The sequence below is a fragment of the Schistocerca nitens genome, chromosome 5 (genome assembly GCF_023898315.1).
Source record: "Schistocerca nitens isolate TAMUIC-IGC-003100 chromosome 5, iqSchNite1.1, whole genome shotgun sequence".
NCBI classification, from domain to species: Eukaryota; Metazoa; Arthropoda; class Insecta; order Orthoptera; family Acrididae; genus Schistocerca; species Schistocerca nitens.
In genome coordinates this window covers 603,623,030-603,641,475 of record NC_064618.1, presented here as the reverse complement: position 1 = coordinate 603,641,475, position 18,446 = coordinate 603,623,030, and the positions used below count along the sequence as shown (strand labels likewise).

The following is an 18,446-nucleotide window of genomic DNA, read 5'->3' as shown; positions in this document are numbered from 1 at the left end:
GCAGTCAGCATCCTTGTGTTTGTGTAAGTTTTTGTATACCATTGTGACTCTGTGCTCCTGAAGCCTCAGTGCCTCTAACGCCGGTCGATTTGTGGATCATTCAAGCTGGTCTCACAGCATAGACAGTGGTGACCTGCCACACAGGTGAATGGTTTGCTAAATAAATACAGTGAGAACCTACTGGGGCCCAAACAACTGAAAGGAACTTTTTCTCAATTGTAGAATAGTACTTCTCAGGCTTAGAGATTACTTTGGAAGCAAAAGTTATCACCTTTTTAGCACCTTCCTGAATTTGTACTAGAACTGCCCCTATTCCAAACCTACTAGTATCAGCGTAAAGTTTTGTCTTGGTATTCCTGTCATACAATGCTAGAATGTTACAACAGGAGAAGATGCTAGCTTCTCCTTAAAGACAAGGAAAAATCTTTCTTGCTCCTCATTCCAGGAAAATTTGGCTTCTCTGTGCAGTAGTTCTTGCAAGGCACATGCCTTGGTACAGAAATCCTTTAAGAATCATTGGTAGTATGAGCAAATTCTGAGTAAACGTCTCACATTATGAATATGCCGGACAGAAAATCAGTGACTCCACTTATTTTCTGTGGTTCACGGCAGACTCTTTCATGGCTATTCAGAAGGTGCTCCTATATTTCTATTTCTTGGGAAATGAAGCGGCACTTTTTCGAATTCAGGTGGAGACCTGCAGTATGAATGCACTTCTAGATGTTTGTCAGCGAGCTTAGATGTTCTTCAAATGGGCTTAAAAAAACGACAAGTCATTCAGATATGTTGTCTACTTAAGGTGTCGAAGCTGGTTGTCCATCATACGTACAAAGAGGTTGAGTATTACACAGGCCAAATGGCATCACTTTGAACTCATAGGAGCCATCAGTCTTAAGCCTTACCAACCTCGAACTCCCAGTTGCCTTTTTGCTCCTTTCAAGCAGTCCAGGATGTCATCAATGCATGACAAAGGATATGTTTCTTCATGATTTTGTTCAACAGTCAATAGTCGATGCAGATATGCCATGTGACATCCTTCTTCTTCACAAGGACCACTGGAGAGGATGAGGAATACTCTATAGGTTGAATGATTTCATCTTGCAGTATCTTCTCCACTTGCTCCTGGATTTTCCGTAGTTCAACTGACGGCACTCTGTGGATAATCCCCATTGTTTATGTGGTATTTTATCATGAACTGTCTGGTACGTCTTCCTCCAATACAGTTTTCAGAGCATCCAAAAACTGATGCAGAATGGCTATCACCTGCCGATGTTGTTCCTTAGTCAGGTCAGATCCTATTGGCAGTTCGACACTAGCTTCCTGCCTTGCATCGTCTGTTGTGGTAATGGAGTACATTTCTTAAAAAAAAAAAAAAAGCCGGCCGCTGGTGGCCGAGCGGTTCTGGCGCTACGGTCTGGAACCGCGCGACCGCTACGGTCGCAGGTTCGAATCCTGCCTCGGGCATGGATGTGTGTGTTGTCCTTAGGTTAGTTAGGTTTAAGTAGTTCTAAGTTCTAGGGGACTTATGACCTCAGCAGTTGAGTCCCATAGTGCTCAGAGCCATTTGAACCATTTTTTTTCTTAAAAAAAATGGTTCAAATGGCTCTGAGCACTATGGGACTCAACTGCTGAGGTCATTAGTCCCCTATAACTTAGAACTAGTTAAACCTAACTAACCTAAGGACATCACAAACATCCATGCCCGAGGCAGGATTCGAACCTGCGACCGTAGCGGTCTTGCGGTTCCAGACTGCAGCGCCTTTAACCGCACGGCCACTTCGGCCGGCCTACATTTCTTCTTTGATGACACTAAGCTGCTCTCTCTGGACTGGTTCGGTTGTCCCCATGCACATACCTTTAGGAATGAGTTGTCTCTGCTCGTAACAATTGATAAGCCAAAGTTCTCCTTGACCACCCTCGTTGTTTGGCTTCGGATGTTAAGTAAGGATGTTCAGTTTTGACTAGATACATCATATCTACTCCGTGAAGGTCTCCAGATGGTGTAAGCAAAATGCATCAGAAGTAAAAAAGAAAAAAAAAGAAAAGAGGGATTTAATGACTAAGGCAAGAATAAATTAACTGACACAAGCACCATCACAGACCCACTGAAGAATTTCATGTACAAAGTAATGATACAATGATTATGATTGTCGCTGGCATATAGAGCTCTTTTGTTAGCCAGAAGAGCTTTTTTGTACATGCTAGCCGCTCGCCACGGCCCCGTAGCAACCGCCAGCCACGTGGTCTGCTGCAGGAAACTGCCGCTCTAAGCTGCCGCCACAGCTTGTACTCTCACAAGGTTCACATCGACACATTTATTTCATCAGGAAATGCATAAACAGTGAGCAAAATACTCTACTACATAAATAAAGTGGTTACAATTTTCATAATAAACAGCAAAATAAAAACATGAAAACTACGTGTCAGTGTGGAACTTTACCGTGCACATTGGAAATTATGTAATGCCAAACTTGGAGAAAAGACTAAAATCTTGACACAGTGTTGGTAGAAATATACAGGGTGGCGCACGAAACGTGTTACCAATTGTTTCTTTCACAATTTACGACGCACATTAGATATCCCGCTGGGATCTCTACAGCAGTACCAGCAGAGCTTTGAAAAGCAAATGAGTTACGAAATGACGTGTAATTCACGATACTGCCGCTAGGAGACTAGTAAGCAGCAATGGCTGACAATGGAAGACTGACGACACAGCAACGATTGGCAATTGTGTTACTTTTTCATGAAACGAAAAGCCTTGTTGTGACTCAGAGGCGTTTTCGACAACAGTTTAACACACGATGGGTCCCTTGCAAGAAGACCATCCACAGGTTGTACGATAAATTTGTACAGGAAGGAACAGTATTGGGAGCGAAGCGACCTTGGCCTAAGGCTGTTTGTTCGCCGGAGAACATTGAAGCGGTACGAGTTGCTCTACAGACAAGTCCCGGGAAATCGTGTAGAAAGGCATCAGACAACTGGGAATATCCAGACGTTCCGTTCAACGCATTCTTAAAAGTGACCTCCATATGTACCCATACAAGATGACCTGTGCATAGAAGCTCACTGAAGAACACAAGCAGCAGAGACTACTGTTTTCTCAGTGGGCGGAGGATAGGGAAGAAACTCTCAATAACGTTTGGTTTTCAGACGAGGCGCATTTTCATTTAGACGGTGTGGTTAACAAACAAAATGTATGCTTTTGGGCTACTGAAAACCCACAAGTGCTTCATGAACGAAAACATTATGCTCCGAGGATAACAGCGTGGGCAGCAATTTCCAGTCACGGACTTATTGGACCCTTTTTCTTTGAAGAAACAATGAATAGCGAGCGTTATTTGAGTATGCTTCGCAATAGCTTCATTCCACAGCTTCTTGCTACTTCCTTGCCCTTCAACACGCAGTGGTTCATGCAAGATGGAACAAGGCCACATGCTGCAAACACTGTGTTGGAGTTTTTACACGAGCATTTCGACATGCGGATCATTTCACTCAGATTTCCAATTCGCTTCAATGACGGACAAAATTGGCCCCCCAATAGTCCAGACCTCAATCCATGTGACTTTTTTATTTGGGGGTACCTAAAGGAAAAAATTTTCCCGAAACGTCCACGTGATTTAATGGAGCTCAGAAGACTTATTCTTCAAGCTTGCAGTGAAATTACGGGAGACATGTGCCGTAGGGTAATCACTAACTTCAGTGTTCGTTTGAAGGAAGTTAGGAAACGAAATGGTGGACATATTGAACATGTGCTGAGTTAGAACAAATCTCGATGGACGACTCTTCATTGTAGTATATGTTCCTTTCAGATTGTATTGACAATAAAGTTTAAATTCAAAAACAAAATGGTAACACTTTTCGTGCGCCACCCTTAGTAACTATAGTAGAACATGAAAGTAGGACATGCAGACTACAATAGCATACACAGGCAGTGCACGTTATAAACAAATTCATATCAGTGAGGAATATGGATAGAAAATACGCAATTGGAAATAAAAAAGGGGTGAGGAGGACGGGTGGGGGAGGGAGGAGAGAGAGAGAAAGAAAAGGTCAAGGATGAAAATTATTAGAGGACCCGAAGCGGAAAGCACAACAACGATGGAATAGTAAAGAGGATGGAACCATAGGGCAACACAAGGGAATGGTGCTACAGCGGACCTTGGATGACAACCTGTACACGAAAATTTTATTACATCAGACGTTATATTAAAAAAAAAGGGGGGGGGGGGGGGGAGCTGATAGAGGAAAGAAAGAATAATATATGAAAGTGGATCTAAACAGAAAACACTGCAGCAGGCAGAATACGTGGTGGAGCCTGGAGATGATCTACGCAACAAAAGGGCGTCAATTAGTTACATTGAAAAACTATTGGCGAGACGACATTACTTGTATATAAATTCCAACCTCCTCCAGAGTGTACAGTTCCCGTCCGTTAGGCTCCACGCGTAAAATTTATGTGTTGTCATTAATCGATGATAACATATGGTCTACATTTTTTAAGTTTGATAATTCTTAGACATTTCTAGCAATTTTTATCAATGACTATAGAACTCCATGTTCAACACAGTCCTAGGTTGTTAAAAGACGGTTCTACCACCTTGTTTGTGGTTGGTTTTGCGAGATTTCCCACATTCATCCCGTCGAATCTTGCTCCTGGCTTATGCTTGTTCCAACTAATGCAAAAAATTTAGCTTTCAAAACGAATTTTATTGAACTTTTTATGTTGCAGATTTTCTAAATTCTGTGTCAACGTAACTCCACCGGAATATAATAATTTTTGGTGAACATTTACTACCTATACTTCATAAGCCATTAGTTACCCTGCTGTAATCATTTGATGACGTACTTCCTGATTGTTGAATAAAGACTGCAGACCATTTAGATTTTAAAATATTCCACCTTACAAATAGTAGGTTGATAATTATAAGCGTTTGAGATAAACTAGTTTTGAAAACGTTCTGTTAAAATTCCGCCCTTTGGGCAAGACGTGTTTTCCAACTCAAAAATCAATTGGATCAAAAATGGCAGTGTTAGAATTTCGGAATAATTTCGGCGGACGCCGATGGCGTCTATGAAGGAGAAACCGCAATGTGTATTGAAGTCTCATGAAACACGATTGCGTATTATAGTTCAACTACAGTTTCGAAGAGACCCGTCTGATGAGAATATTAAAGGACGGTATGAAAAGTGTAGAGAGACTGGCAGTGTTGGCGACAATGAAAGAGGCGGCATACCTGGAGGGATCGACGAAACTGTTCATACCGTGACTTCAGTATTTCAACGCAGTCTGCGGAAGCCGGTGCGTCGTGTTCCAAGAGAAACCGACATAGCTCAGAGCACTGTGGTGAAGATTTTACCCAAACGGCTGCTTTTCCTTGCATGAAAAGTACAACACCTACATGTTTTTCAGACCTACGACAGGCCCCGACGTGCTGCGTTTACTAAGAACATGCTGGAACGAATCGATACGGACAATGATTACCTTAAAAGAAGGTTGTTTTTCCTATGGAGCCACTTCCCACACCTCATGAAATGTATACAGGTATAATGTCCTGATCTTGGGGTCTCAGAATCCACATATAGTAGTACAGCTAGAAAGTGAATGCACAGTGTGGCTCAAGACACAACACAATTATTAAACGTTCTTTTCGCTGAGCATTACTGCAACATTTTCCTGCATATGTACGAACCTTACGTTACACCGCAGTTACAGGGATTTCAAGTGTTAGTAGTGTTTCAGCAAGGTGATCCACCGCCATGCAGGGCGTTGTTTGTTTGTCAGTTCTTGGATGAAATCTTTCAGGACACATGGATCTGTAATTTAATGTCAAGCCCCTTCAGATACACCGGTGTGCTCATTCCCTCGAACCGAATGTCGCAGTTTTAGGTTTCCAGCTTCCACCGATAAGTAACACATAATCATGTCATGCTTTCTCAACAGGTGGTCGCGACGTTATACTACGTAGCATAGTCCTATGGAGTATCCCCAGAAATTTTGTGTTATCCGGAGTTTTGAATTACACATTTTTAACGTGAACAGAAAATATTTCTGAGACAATCTGTTCATCGTTTAGATGGGTATTTCGAGCCATGGCACAGTGGATACCTTGCCGGCCGCGGTGGTCTAGCGGTTCTGGCGCTGCAGTCCGGAACCGCGGGACTGCTACGGTCGCAGGTTCGAATCCTGCCTCGGGCATGGGTGTGTGTGGTGTCCTTAGGTTAGTTAGGTTTAAGTAGTTCTAAGTTCTAGGGGACTTATGACCTAAGATGTTGAGTCCCATAGTGCTCAGAGCCATTTGAACCATTTGAACAGTGGATACCTTAAGCTTTCCACTTAATGAAAACAAGTGTAAAAACATCTTTGTCACTTCATCAGTTTCTGTATATACACACCGTAAATAAGGATTGGTTCAAAAATTTTACTTTCATTTATGACTGAGAGTTTTAATATTCATAAAAGGTAAACTAGTGTTTAAAGTAGTAAAATAAAATATTATCTGGTATCTTCACATTTCATGTGCAATTAGAATAATACATTAAGAAAGAGTTTAAGGAGCAGTCAAATGAAATCGGGACGAATGGAAAAAAGTGGTTAAACTGTTTATTATTAAAAAATAATCACCATAACTTAATAAGTTTTCCCCAGTGTGCCTTCATCGAAAAATGCTTCGGTTTGCGGTCCATAATTGCACCCAGGTGTGTACCTCTTCGTCCGAAGCAAACGACGGCCGCGAACGCCTTTCTTCAGGGCTCCAAAAATATAGGTATCACGAGGGAAGGGATCGAGACTGCGTGGGGGATGTGGCAGGGCTTCCCATCGAAACTACTGCAGCGTAGTCGAGACAGCCTGCAAAAAATGCCCGCCTAAATATTGCCGAAGTTTCTTCAACCACGTTGCAGGAGTTTCGCTGGGAAGACCTGTCTCATACTCCATAGAGTCCCGATCTCTCCCCATTCCATTTCCATATGTTTGGAACCTTGAAGGAACACCTTCATGGCCGTCGATTTGCTTCGGACGAAGAGGTGGGCGCCTTGGTGCAATCTCGGTTCTTCATCTACATAGATATTACACAAGCCACCGTATGGTGCGTGGCGGAGGGTACCCTGTACCTCTACTTGTCATTTCCCATCCTGTTCCACTCACAAATAGACCGAGGAAAAAAACGACTGTCTTCATGTCTCCGTATGAGTCCGAATTTCTCCTATCTCATCATCGTGGTCCTTACGCTTGATGTATGTTTGCGGCAGTAGAATCGTTCGGCAGTCAACATGAAATGCCGCTTCTCTAAATTTCCTTAACTGTGCTTCTCGAAAAGAACGTCGCCTTCCGTACAGGGATTCCCATTTGAGTTCCCGAAGCATCTCCGTAACACTTATGTGTTGTTCGAACCTACCGATAATAAATCTAACAGCCCGCCTCTGAGTTGCTTCGATGTCTTCCTTCAATCCGACCTGGTATGGATCCCAAACACTCGAGCAGTACTCACGAATAGGTCGCACCAGCGTCCTATATGTGGTCTCCTTTACAGGTGAACCGCTCTTCCCTAAGACCTTTCCAGTAAACCGATGTCGATCATTAGCCTTCCTTGTCAGAATTCTCACATGCTCGTTCCACCTTATATCGCTTTTGAACGTTACGCCCAGACATTTAAATGACTTGACTGCGTCAAGCAGAATACTAGTAGTACTTTATCCGAACATTACAGGTTTGTTCTTACATTTTTCCACATTTAGGGCTAGCTGCCATTCATAACACAAACTAAAAATTTTGTCTAAGTCGTTTTGTATCTTCCTACAGCCATTCAACTTCGACACCTTGCAGTACACGACGGCATCATCAGCAAACAATCGCAGATTGCTGCCCGCCCTATATATATAGAGAGAGAACAACAGCGATCCTATCAGACTTGCCTGGGACACTCCTGACGATACCTTTGTCTCCGATGAACACTCGCCATCGTGGACAAACTGCTGGGTTATATTATTTCCGTAGGCGACGGCCAACATTTTCGATAAAGGCATTGACCGTCTTGTTTCACACCGGTTGGTGATAACTTTTGAAATAATAAACAGTTTAATTGATTTTTTTCATCTGTCTCTTTTTCATTTGACTGTACTTTGTACATACTTCTGATGTGCAGAACTCGAATCCTGCCCTGCTACACACTCAGACGTTTCAGTTCAGTTTTAGTTTCTAGTAAGGCGGAGTAGGTAATGGATACTGACTTGTAGTCAGTGTACCCGGAACTCTTTGTTATGAAATCTCAAAACTGTTTCGCCATTCATCTTGAAACGAATAAGTTTCCCACTAGCTCAGATCTTGGGTATACTTTTGACTGTGCGTGAAAGTGAAGCATGAATGATGTTATTTCCCAGGATGCTGAGTGTTCACAAACACCAAGAGTCACAAAAGGTTTCCGTTATGATTTGCAGCAGTGAACTGCTTTCACCCTTCAGTTCATTAGCTAGAGGGAACACAACGTGTGGAGATACGATACGTGGAAAAGGAGAAGTGGTGTCCTTGCTGAGTGGCCTGCAGGAAACGTGGGCAGGTCGTCTAATTGCTGTTATCGGCTTCGGCCGCCGTCGGCGTGTAACGAACGAGCGCGCGTTCTCATTTGTAGTCTACGGCGCCTGGTCAGTCACACTGCATTCACAATGCGGGCCACTGTGTGCTCGATAGCCCTCACTCTCTCCAGCTTGGGTAAGTTGACTAATGTAGGTGCCTGAAGTGTGGATGGTTAGGAGTTTCAGGTGCAGTGCGAAAACCGTAGGGTCCCGATTCCCGAAGACAAATCTGATTTCAACATTGTCGATAGAAAACCTGAAGCAGCCAGAAATGCCTCAATGAAGCTTTTGTTTCCTCGGCAGAAATCATTTCGGGCCAGGTCACTTTACATACAGTTTCTAAATCAGTATTCACATTTTTCTTCTATGATAATCTTACTATTGTAAGTAAACGCAGCATTCATTGTGGATACACGTGGTAAAATACACACTTGAACAGTTTAACTTAAATCTGAGTATCAATTCCTCTATGACTCTGTGCACATTTCACATTACATTTACACTTTTGGACTATCCGGTGCAACGTCTCAGTAAAAGTCAATGAATTGCCTCTCGGACACTCGTGGTGCATATCCAATAGGACGGATATGCCCTCTTCAGTAGAAAAGCCCCTGGAGAGAAACGGGCGCTGATTAATAGAAAACAACGATGATGGTTTCTTATATGGCATTTTAAAACATATTTGTGCAGTAAAAACAACACATTTACTTTGCAAATACGATAAATTTAGTACCTGATCCAGCTTAAGCAACTGTATATCTGCTGAAAAAATCAGCAACCAGTTTCACAAAAGGAATTTCGTTTCTTTACGGGCTTTAGACATCTAGTGCCCTTCTTCCTGAGATTATAATTGTAGTTGTTGTGGTCTTCAGTCCTGAGACTGGTTTGATGCAGCTCTCCATGCTACCCTATCCTGTGCAAGTTTCTTCAACTCTCAGTACCTACTGCAACCTACATCCTTCTGAATCTGCTTAGTGTATTCATCTCTTGGTCTCCCTGTACGATTTTTACCCTCCAGGATGCCCTCCAATGCTAAATTTGTGATCCCTTGATGCCTCAGAACATGTCCTACCAACCGGTCCCTTCTTCTAATCGAGTTGTGCCACAAATTCCTCTTCTCCCCAATTCTATTCAATACCTCCTCATTAGTTATGTGATCTACCCATCTAATCTTCAGCATTCTTCTGTAGCACCACATTTCGAAAGCTTCTATTCTCTTCTTGTCCATGTTTCACTTCCATACATGGCTACACTCCATTCAAATACTTTCAGAAAACACTTCCTGACACTTAAATCTATACTCGATGTTAACAAATTTCTCTTCTTCAGAAACGCTTTCCTTGCCATTGCCAGTCTACATTTTATATCTTCTCTACTTCGACCATCATCAGTTATTTTGCTCCTCAAATAGCCAAACTCCTTTACTACTTTAAGTGTCTCATTTCCTGATCTAATTCCCTCAGCATCACCCGATTTAATTCGACTACATTCCATTATCCTCGTTTTGCTTTTGTTGATGTTCATCTTATATCCTGTTTCAAGACACTGTCCATACCATTCAACTGCCCTTCCAAGTCCTTTGCTGTCTCTGACAGAATTACAATGTCATCGGCGAACCTCAAAGTTTTTATTTCTTCTCCATGGATTTTAATACCTACACCGAATGTTTCTTTTGTTTCCTTTACTGCTTGCTCAATATACAGATTGAATAACATTGGGGAGAGGCTACAAAACTGTCTCACTCCCTTCCCAACCACTGCTTCCCTTTCATGCCCCTCGACTCTTATAACTGCCATCTGGTTTCTGTACAAATTGTAAATAGCCTTTCGCTCCCTGTATTTTACCCCTGCTACATTTAGAATTTGGAAGAGAGTATTCCAGTCAACATTGTCAAAAGCTTTCTCTAAGTCTACAAATGCTAGAAACGTAGGTTTGCCTTTCCTTAATCTTTCTTCTAAGATAAGTCGTAAGGTCAGTATTGCCTCACGTGTTCCAATATTTCTACGGAATCCAGACTGATCTTCCCAGATGTCGGCTCCTACCAGTTTTTCCATTCGTCTGTAAAGAATTCGCGTTAGTATTTTGCAGCTGTGACTTATTAAACTGATAGTTCGGTAATTTTCACATCTGTCAACACCTGCTTTCTTTGGGATTGGAATTATTATATTCTTCTTGAAGTCTGAGGGTACTTCGCCTGTCTCATAAATCTTCCTCACCAGATGGTAGAGTTTTGTCAGGACTGACTCTCCCAAGGCCGTCAGTAGTTCTAATGGAATGTTGTCTACTCCCGGGGCCTTGCTTCGGCTCAGGTCTTTCAGTGCTCTGTCAAACTCTTCACGCAGTATCGTATCTCCCATTTCATCTTCATCTACATTCTCTTCCATTTCTATAATATTGTCCTCAAGTACGTAGCCCTTGTATAGACCCTCTATATACTCCTTCCACCTTTCTGCTTTCCCTTCTTTGGTTAGAACTGGGTTTCCATCTGAGCTCTTGATATTCATCCAAGTGGTCCTCTTTTCTCCAAAGGTCTCTTTAATTTTCCTGTAGGCAGTATCTATCTTACCCTAGTGAGATAAGCCTCTACATCGTTACATTTGTCCTCTAGCCATCCCTGCTTAGCCATTTTGCACTTCCTGTCGATCTCATTTTTGAGACGTTTGTATTCCTTTTTGCCTGCTTCATTTACTGCATTTCTATATTTTCTCCTTTCATCAATTAAATTCAATATATCTTCTGTTACCCAAGGATTTCTATTAGCCCTCGTCTTTTTACCTACTTGATCCTCTGCTGCCTTCACCAGTTCATCCCTCAGAGCTACCCATTCTTCTTCTACTGTACTTCTTTCCCCCACTGCTGTCAATTGTTCCCTTATGCTCTCCCTGAAACTCTGTACAACCTCTGGTTTAGTCAGTTTACCCAGGTCCCATCTCCTTAAATTCCCACCTTTTTGCAGTTTCTTCATTTTTAATCTGCATTTCATAACCAATAGATTGTGGTCAGAGTCCACATATGGCCCTGGAAATGTCTTACAATTTAAAACCTGGTTCCTAAATCTCTGTCTTACCATTATATAATCTATCTGATAACTTTTAGTATCTCCGGGATTCTTCCATGTATACAACCTTCTTTTATGATTCTTGAACCAAGTGTTAGCTACGATTAAGTTATGCTCTGTGCAAAATTCTACCAGACGGCTTCCTCTTTCATTTCTTCCCCCCAATCCATATTCACCTACGATGTTTCCTTCTCTCCCTTTTCCTACACCCGAATTCCAGTCACCCATGACTATTAAATTTTCGCCTCCCTTCACTATCTGAATAATTTCTTTTATCTCATCATACATTTCATCAATTTCTTCGTCATCTGCAGAGCTAGTTGGCATATAAACTTGTACTACTGTAGTAGGCGTGGGCTTAGTGTCTATCTTGGCCACAATAATGCGTTCACTATGCTGTTTGTAGTAGCTTACCCGCACGCCTATTTTTTTTATTCGTTATTAAACCTACTCCTGCATTACCCCTATTTGATTTTGTATTTATAACCCTGTATTCACCTGATGAAAAGTCTTGTTGCTCCTGCCACCGAACTTCACTAATTCCCACTATATCTAACTTTAACCTATCCATTTCCCTTTTTAAATTTTCTAACCTACCTACTCGATTAAGGGATCTGACATTCCACGCTCCGATCCGTAGAACGGCAGTTTTCTTTCTCCTGATAATGACGTCCTCTTGAGTAGTCCCCGCCCGGAGATCCGAATGGGGGACTATTTTACCTCTGGAATATTTTACCCAAGAGGACGCCATCGTCATTTAACCATACAGTAAAGCTGCATGCCTTCGGGAAAAATTACGGCTGTAGTTTCCCCTTGCTTTCAGCCGTTCGCAGTACCAGCACAGCAAGGCCGTTTTGGTTATTGTTACAAGGCCAGTCAGGGTCAGACTGTTGCCCCTGCAACTACTGAAAAGGCTGCTGCCCCTCTTCAGGAACCACACGTTTGTCTGGCCTCTCAACAGATACCCCTCCGTTGTGGTTGTACCTACGGTACGGCCATCTGTATCGCTGAGGCACGCAAGCCTCCCCACCAACGGTAAGGTCCATGGTTCATGGGGGAAGAGATTATAATTGCTATCGCCTATTAGCGAGCGTAAAAAAATAAGCAGTTGCATGCAGCATATTATCGTACTCGTGTGGATCATAGTGTAAAAATTAAGTGGGCAGTTGTGGATAGATACTAGAAAGAGGAATAAAGCGACTATAAATGCACATCATCAGAAGATATAAGTAGGTGGCAGCTCTACAAGCATAGTTCCACGTTACTGCTACACAAAATATCCTTTAGGGTCTGTTTTGCATATTCTAGTCTTTGCTTGCCCCTGATGTTATTTGCCGGCCGGAGTGGCCGTGCGGTTCTAGGCGCTACAGTCTGGAACCGAGCGACCGCTACGGTCGCAGCTTCGAATCCTGCCTCGGGCATGGATGTGTGTGATGTCCTTAGGTTAGTTAGGTTTAATTAGTTCTAACTTCTAGGCGACTGATGACCTCAGAAGTTAAGTCGCATAATGCTCAGAGCCATTTGAACCAACCAGCTGTTATTTCATTATTGTACTTTTTCCAGTGCCAAGTTATTTACACCTGGATACCGAGCAGATCTCCAACTAACTTATTCCTTCTTCCACAGACTTAATAACATCATCAGTCATTGCAGTACTTTTTTCATTTATCTATCCACATTCTTCGATAGCACTACATTTCAGATGTTTCTACTTTCTTCTTCTCTGAATATCTGAGGTTCCTTGTTTCAGTTCCACACAATGCTGTGCTGCGAACGGACTGTTTCAGGAACTTTTTCGTCATATCCATGTTCATATATGATGCCAGTAGAGCTCGTTTATTGAAGATAACTCTCTTCGCCCGTGCCGGTTTACTTCTGATATCTTCCTTGTTTCGGCCTTCCTTCCTAGTCCTGCTACCTAGATACGAGAATTCTTAGCTTCTTTCACTGGTATATTGTTTTGATGCTAAACAAGTCGTTCTTCTCCTTCCTCCCAGTCGTCACCATCTATGCATTTGTTTCCTTATGCCATATTCTACGCTAAGTGTGCTGTCCCTTCCTTTCAACACATAATTTAAGTTCTCCTATGTCTCCAAGTCTTAAGGGTCACGACGTTCGGGAGCTTTACATTTTATTCTAATTTATACTGGCGAAAGCTTTCTGTCGGTCCACAATTCCTAGAAAGGTATCCTGAGCTTTCTTCAGTCTACTTTCAGTTACTAAACACAATGTTAGAACCACTTATACGGTACCTTTCCTCGTCCTGAAATTGAACTGATCTTCGTACACTACGCCTTAAATTTTTCTTTCTAAACTTTTATATGTTACTGTCGAACAGTAGCAGTGGCATTAGCACTGGCGGCCACATGACGGACCTGGCGGAGGGGAGCGGTAAGAGGGGGAGTTGTGAATTTGCATCAAAACTGGCCATTTTAGAGCCTTGCCCTTCTGGAAGAATTTCTGCGTATGCCCAAAAACAGTATAAAAAGTACAATGTGTTTCAAAAACATTCATTTGATTTTACTAGATTAATCTTCTGCATGAATGAAGATGGAAATTTGGGTCAATACTAACTCATCTCGCTAAATATTTTTATTTTCAAAAGAAGCAACCGAATGCACAAGGGTGTGTTTTTTTACGTACGTAGACATGTGTAAGTTTTAGAGTTGGGTTTAAGATCAAATTTTTCATTTACCTGTGACAAATATCCGTTATGCTCTCAACCGGGCGCGCAGTAAACGTCCGACGACTGTCAAACTCGTCCCATGCTCTGGCGGGCGTCTCAGCAGTTACTGCTGTGCGCCATGGCGGTTGATCCAAAGTTGTTGGAAGGAGAGACACGAAGGCTGAGTCTTTGGTTGATTTGGGGGATGGGACCAAACGGCGAGGTCATCGGTCCCATCATATTCGAGAAGGATGGAAAAATAAGTCGGCCGTGCCATTTCAAAGGAACCATCCCGGCATTTGTCTGAAGCGATTTACGGAAATCATGGAAAACCTAAATGAGGAAGGCCGGACGCGGGTTTGAACTGTCGTCCTCTCGAATGCGAATCCAGAGTGCTAACCACTGTCCATCTCGCTCGGTGCGGAGTCTTTCATAAACCCTACACAAAAATCAAGTGCACGACGCACAATGAAGGAATTGTTTGAATGGGATACAAATCGGTAGATGTGATGAACATGTGCACACAAACGAATGACTACTTCAGAAAAATTGGATGATTTAGTCAAGAGAAAGAGCTTCACAAACTGAGAAAGTCAATAACGCATTGGTCCACCTCTGGTCCAAATGCAAGCAGTTACTTGGTTCGACACTGATTGGCAGAGTTGTTGGATGTTTTTCTGAAGGATATTGTGCCAAATTCTGTCCAAATGGCGCTTTAAGTAGTCGAATTCCCGAGCTGGTTTGAGGACCCTGCCCGTGATGCTCCCAATGTTTTCAATTAGGGAGAGATCGGGAAACTTTATTGGCCAAGGTATGCTCTGGCAAGCACGCAGACAAGCAGTAGAAACTCTCGCCGTATGCTGGCGGGCATTATCTTGCTGAAATGTAAGCCCACGATGGCTTGCCATGAAGGGCAACAAAACGGGGCGTAGAATATCGTAGACGTACCACTGTGCTGAAAGAGTACCGCAGATGACAGCCAAAGACATGCTACGAAATGAAATGGCGCCCCAGACCATCATTTCTGGTTGTCAAGCCATATGATGGGCAATGGTCTAGTTGGTGTCTCACCGCTGCCCAGGGCTTCTCCAGGTACGTCTTCACTAGTTCAAATGGTTCAAATGGCTCTAAGCACTATGGGACTTAACATCTGAGGTCATCAGTCCCCTAGAACTTAGAACTACTTAAACCTAACTAACCTAAGGACATCACACACATCCATGCCCGAGGCAGGATTCGAACCTGCGACCGCAGCAGTCGCGCGGTTCCGGACTGAAGCGCCTAGAACCGCTCGGCCACCGTGGCCGGCTTCTTCACTAGTAATCTGGGCTAAGTGCGATGCGGGACTCATCGCTGAAGACAATTCTACTTCAGTCAATGAGATTATAGACCGAATCTGACCCATACCACTGCAAAATGGCTTGTTGGTGTACAGACGTCAATGGTAACAGGCGAAAGGGGCACCATCAGCCCAGTCCCCTTTCTGTGATCTGCATGTTAATAGTTCTTGTCTTCACCGAAGCACCAGTTGCATGTCAGATCAATAATAATGATGAATCATGGGTTCAGAGTTCCTCTCTGGCGTTTGCTCGGTCCTCAGTTTCTGTCACCTCTCTAGGTCGACCACTTCCTTCTTGATGCTTTGTTCAGCCCTGTGACCATTCCTGCCAACATCGTCGAATAGTGGAACCGCTCCTATTCAAATGTCGAGCGATTCGCCGATTACTCCAACCGGTTGCTTTGTACCCAACAACACGTCCTCTCTCAAACGCTGACATCTGCATATATTCCTCACGCGCCTATCTGTGAGGCATAGTTACTGAGTACACGGAATCAAATTCGCACAGGCTTTATGCCTAGGTTTAGACGTGTCTCCTGTTTACTATTTTTAGCAGCTGCGCGGTGAAATTGCTTTGCTGCGTCATACGTTCACCAATTGGCCGCCAAATTTTACAGTTTTGCGTTTTAATCCGATACATGTCTGAATATAAGTTTGTGACCAATCTGCCTAGCTTCTTTCGTGGTCAGTACTTTTTTTTGTCGTATAGTGTGTGTACTACATTTCACATGGCACTACGTAGATGTTCAGTTCCATTTTAAAGCTGTATATTCTGGATGATTTTTTTTCTAAAGAAACGTGTACACCAACGTTTCTACCGTCTGAAATCGAAATCTTATGTTAAAATAAGACGTCATTAACACGGTTTTGGCAGCGTCAGACGTAATAGATTTCGTGAACCATCCATCGTAATCGCCTAAATAATGTTCTTGTAGAACCAAACAATTCTCAGGATTCGCAGAAAACTTTTACAGACCAATGTAAATCTCGCTGGAGGATTAGAGAATTATTACAAAACAATGATGTAGCTTGGATGTAGCTTAAACTTTCATCTTTATCAATGCAAAAATTTTAAGCGTAGTGTACAAGGTTGCACTAAATTCTTTGTCAGCTTTAAATAATATTTACAGTGGTTGTTCCTGATACAACATAACTTGAAATCAACATTTTTGTTTTTTTCATTTTTCAGGATTCATCAGTGTTACCAATGCACAGGTAAGAACAGTAACCATGAAACATTTCAGTACAAATGAAGACTACAGTAATTTTCAGCCGAAGCCTCTCACATTAATGTTATTTTTATAAGATTTATAGTTTCGTAACGGAGTTGACTTATTTTTGTCGGTCTGAAGGCATTTTCTATCATGTCTGGAGATACTTTGATCTAATGCGACAGATCACTAATAAAGGTCTTACCTTCGTGCAAAGGTAGAGAGAGAGAGAGAGGGGGGGGGGAGTAAGAGAAAGAGAGAAGGGAGACAGGAATTAAAAACAGTTAATATTTACGGGTATCACTGAGGTGGTGTCAGCCATCGGGCAGATATTTTTGCTATATGGCGGTCAGGATTTAGGAGCTCGTTCTCTGTTACAGGGTTAATACAAACCTTTACGCCAAATTTTTGGACCTTTACGCGCCTTCCATATAATACAAAGTTCTCCATTTGCATGCAGATACTTTTAGCCAGATGGAAGTTTGGCTCATAAATATAGCGGAGGGTACTGGTCCACAGCTAAGATGGCTGTTCTTGGTGACATTGCTGTAACTATACCCTTTCCAATCCCCCAAATACTGTAAAACTGACGAAAAAAGTCAAGATGGCGAATGTATTGAAAACCTTACGAGAGATTCCAATAACCATATTCGGCCATCAGAACTATTAAGAATACCTTCACGTGGTTGACTAGCATTTGATACTTGGTGACCATCTGCTGCTGCTCTCAATCGTTCTGATGATGGTCAGTGGCGACCGATACCGATTAACAATAGAAAACACTTTCCATGATTACGTCAAAGAGAATATTAAGTATACAATTAAAAAAATATATCACGACCTGTCGACATAATATCATTTCTCCAAATTCCAAGAAAGCCAGTTTTCGAAAGTGAAAATGACGGGCAAATAAAAATATGCGAAATTACTCCATAAAATGGCGGGACTAGCACTTGTCTTGCGAAAAAAAGAGCGGACAGACCTACTGAGTTGATAAGTTTGTGGTCTGTGTCCAGACCAGATGTGATTTAAATTCAAAGAAATAATATCGACGGCAGTTGACAAATATTGAGCCGTAGCATCATACTTTGTGCCTATTGAGATCGCACATAAGAGCAATGAACAGGCGGTCAGCATGTCACGCGCTGGACAAGTGGCGTCACTTGCCGTGTGTATTTAGTTTATGTGCGATCTGGTAGAAGTCACTAGCTGACGGACACTGTTTGAGCTGCTGGAAAAATAATTTCATATATAAACTGAGGAGAGTTACTGCTGCCAGCTGCAGCGGAACACTATGCGGAGTCGGCGGCGACGAGCGTAAATGTGTACCAGACAGGGATCGAAACCGGGATCTCCTGTATATTAGGCAGGTGCGTTAATCACTGTAAATTGAGGAAAATTACTGCTGTCACCTGCCGCAGGACATTATGTGGAGTCAGGGGCGACGAGCGAAAATGTGTACCAGACCGGGATTCGAACCCGCGATCTCCTGCTTATTAGGCACGTGCGTTAACGACTGCGCTATCCTGGACACAGCGTTCTTTCCGACATATCAAAAAAACAGATACCACGAATTCTTATGAAATGCTGTCATTTTATTTTGTA

At 42.6% G+C, this 18,446-nt stretch overlaps 1 protein-coding gene across 2 annotated transcripts in view; it reads left to right on the top strand.

The window, feature by feature from the left end:
* The first annotated feature begins 8,579 nt into the window (after positions 1-8,579).
* Positions 8,580-18,446, top strand: part of LOC126260116 (uncharacterized) — a 70,021-nt gene continuing 60,154 nt past the window's right edge. For both annotated transcript variants that reach the window (XM_049957354.1, XM_049957353.1), the window contains exons 1-2: positions 8,580-8,704; positions 16,820-16,845. In XM_049957354.1, coding sequence (XP_049813311.1) covers positions 8,659-8,704; positions 16,820-16,845 — 72 coding nt within the window. In that variant the 5' untranslated portion in view covers positions 8,580-8,658. The remainder of the gene's footprint in view (positions 8,705-16,819; positions 16,846-18,446) is intronic.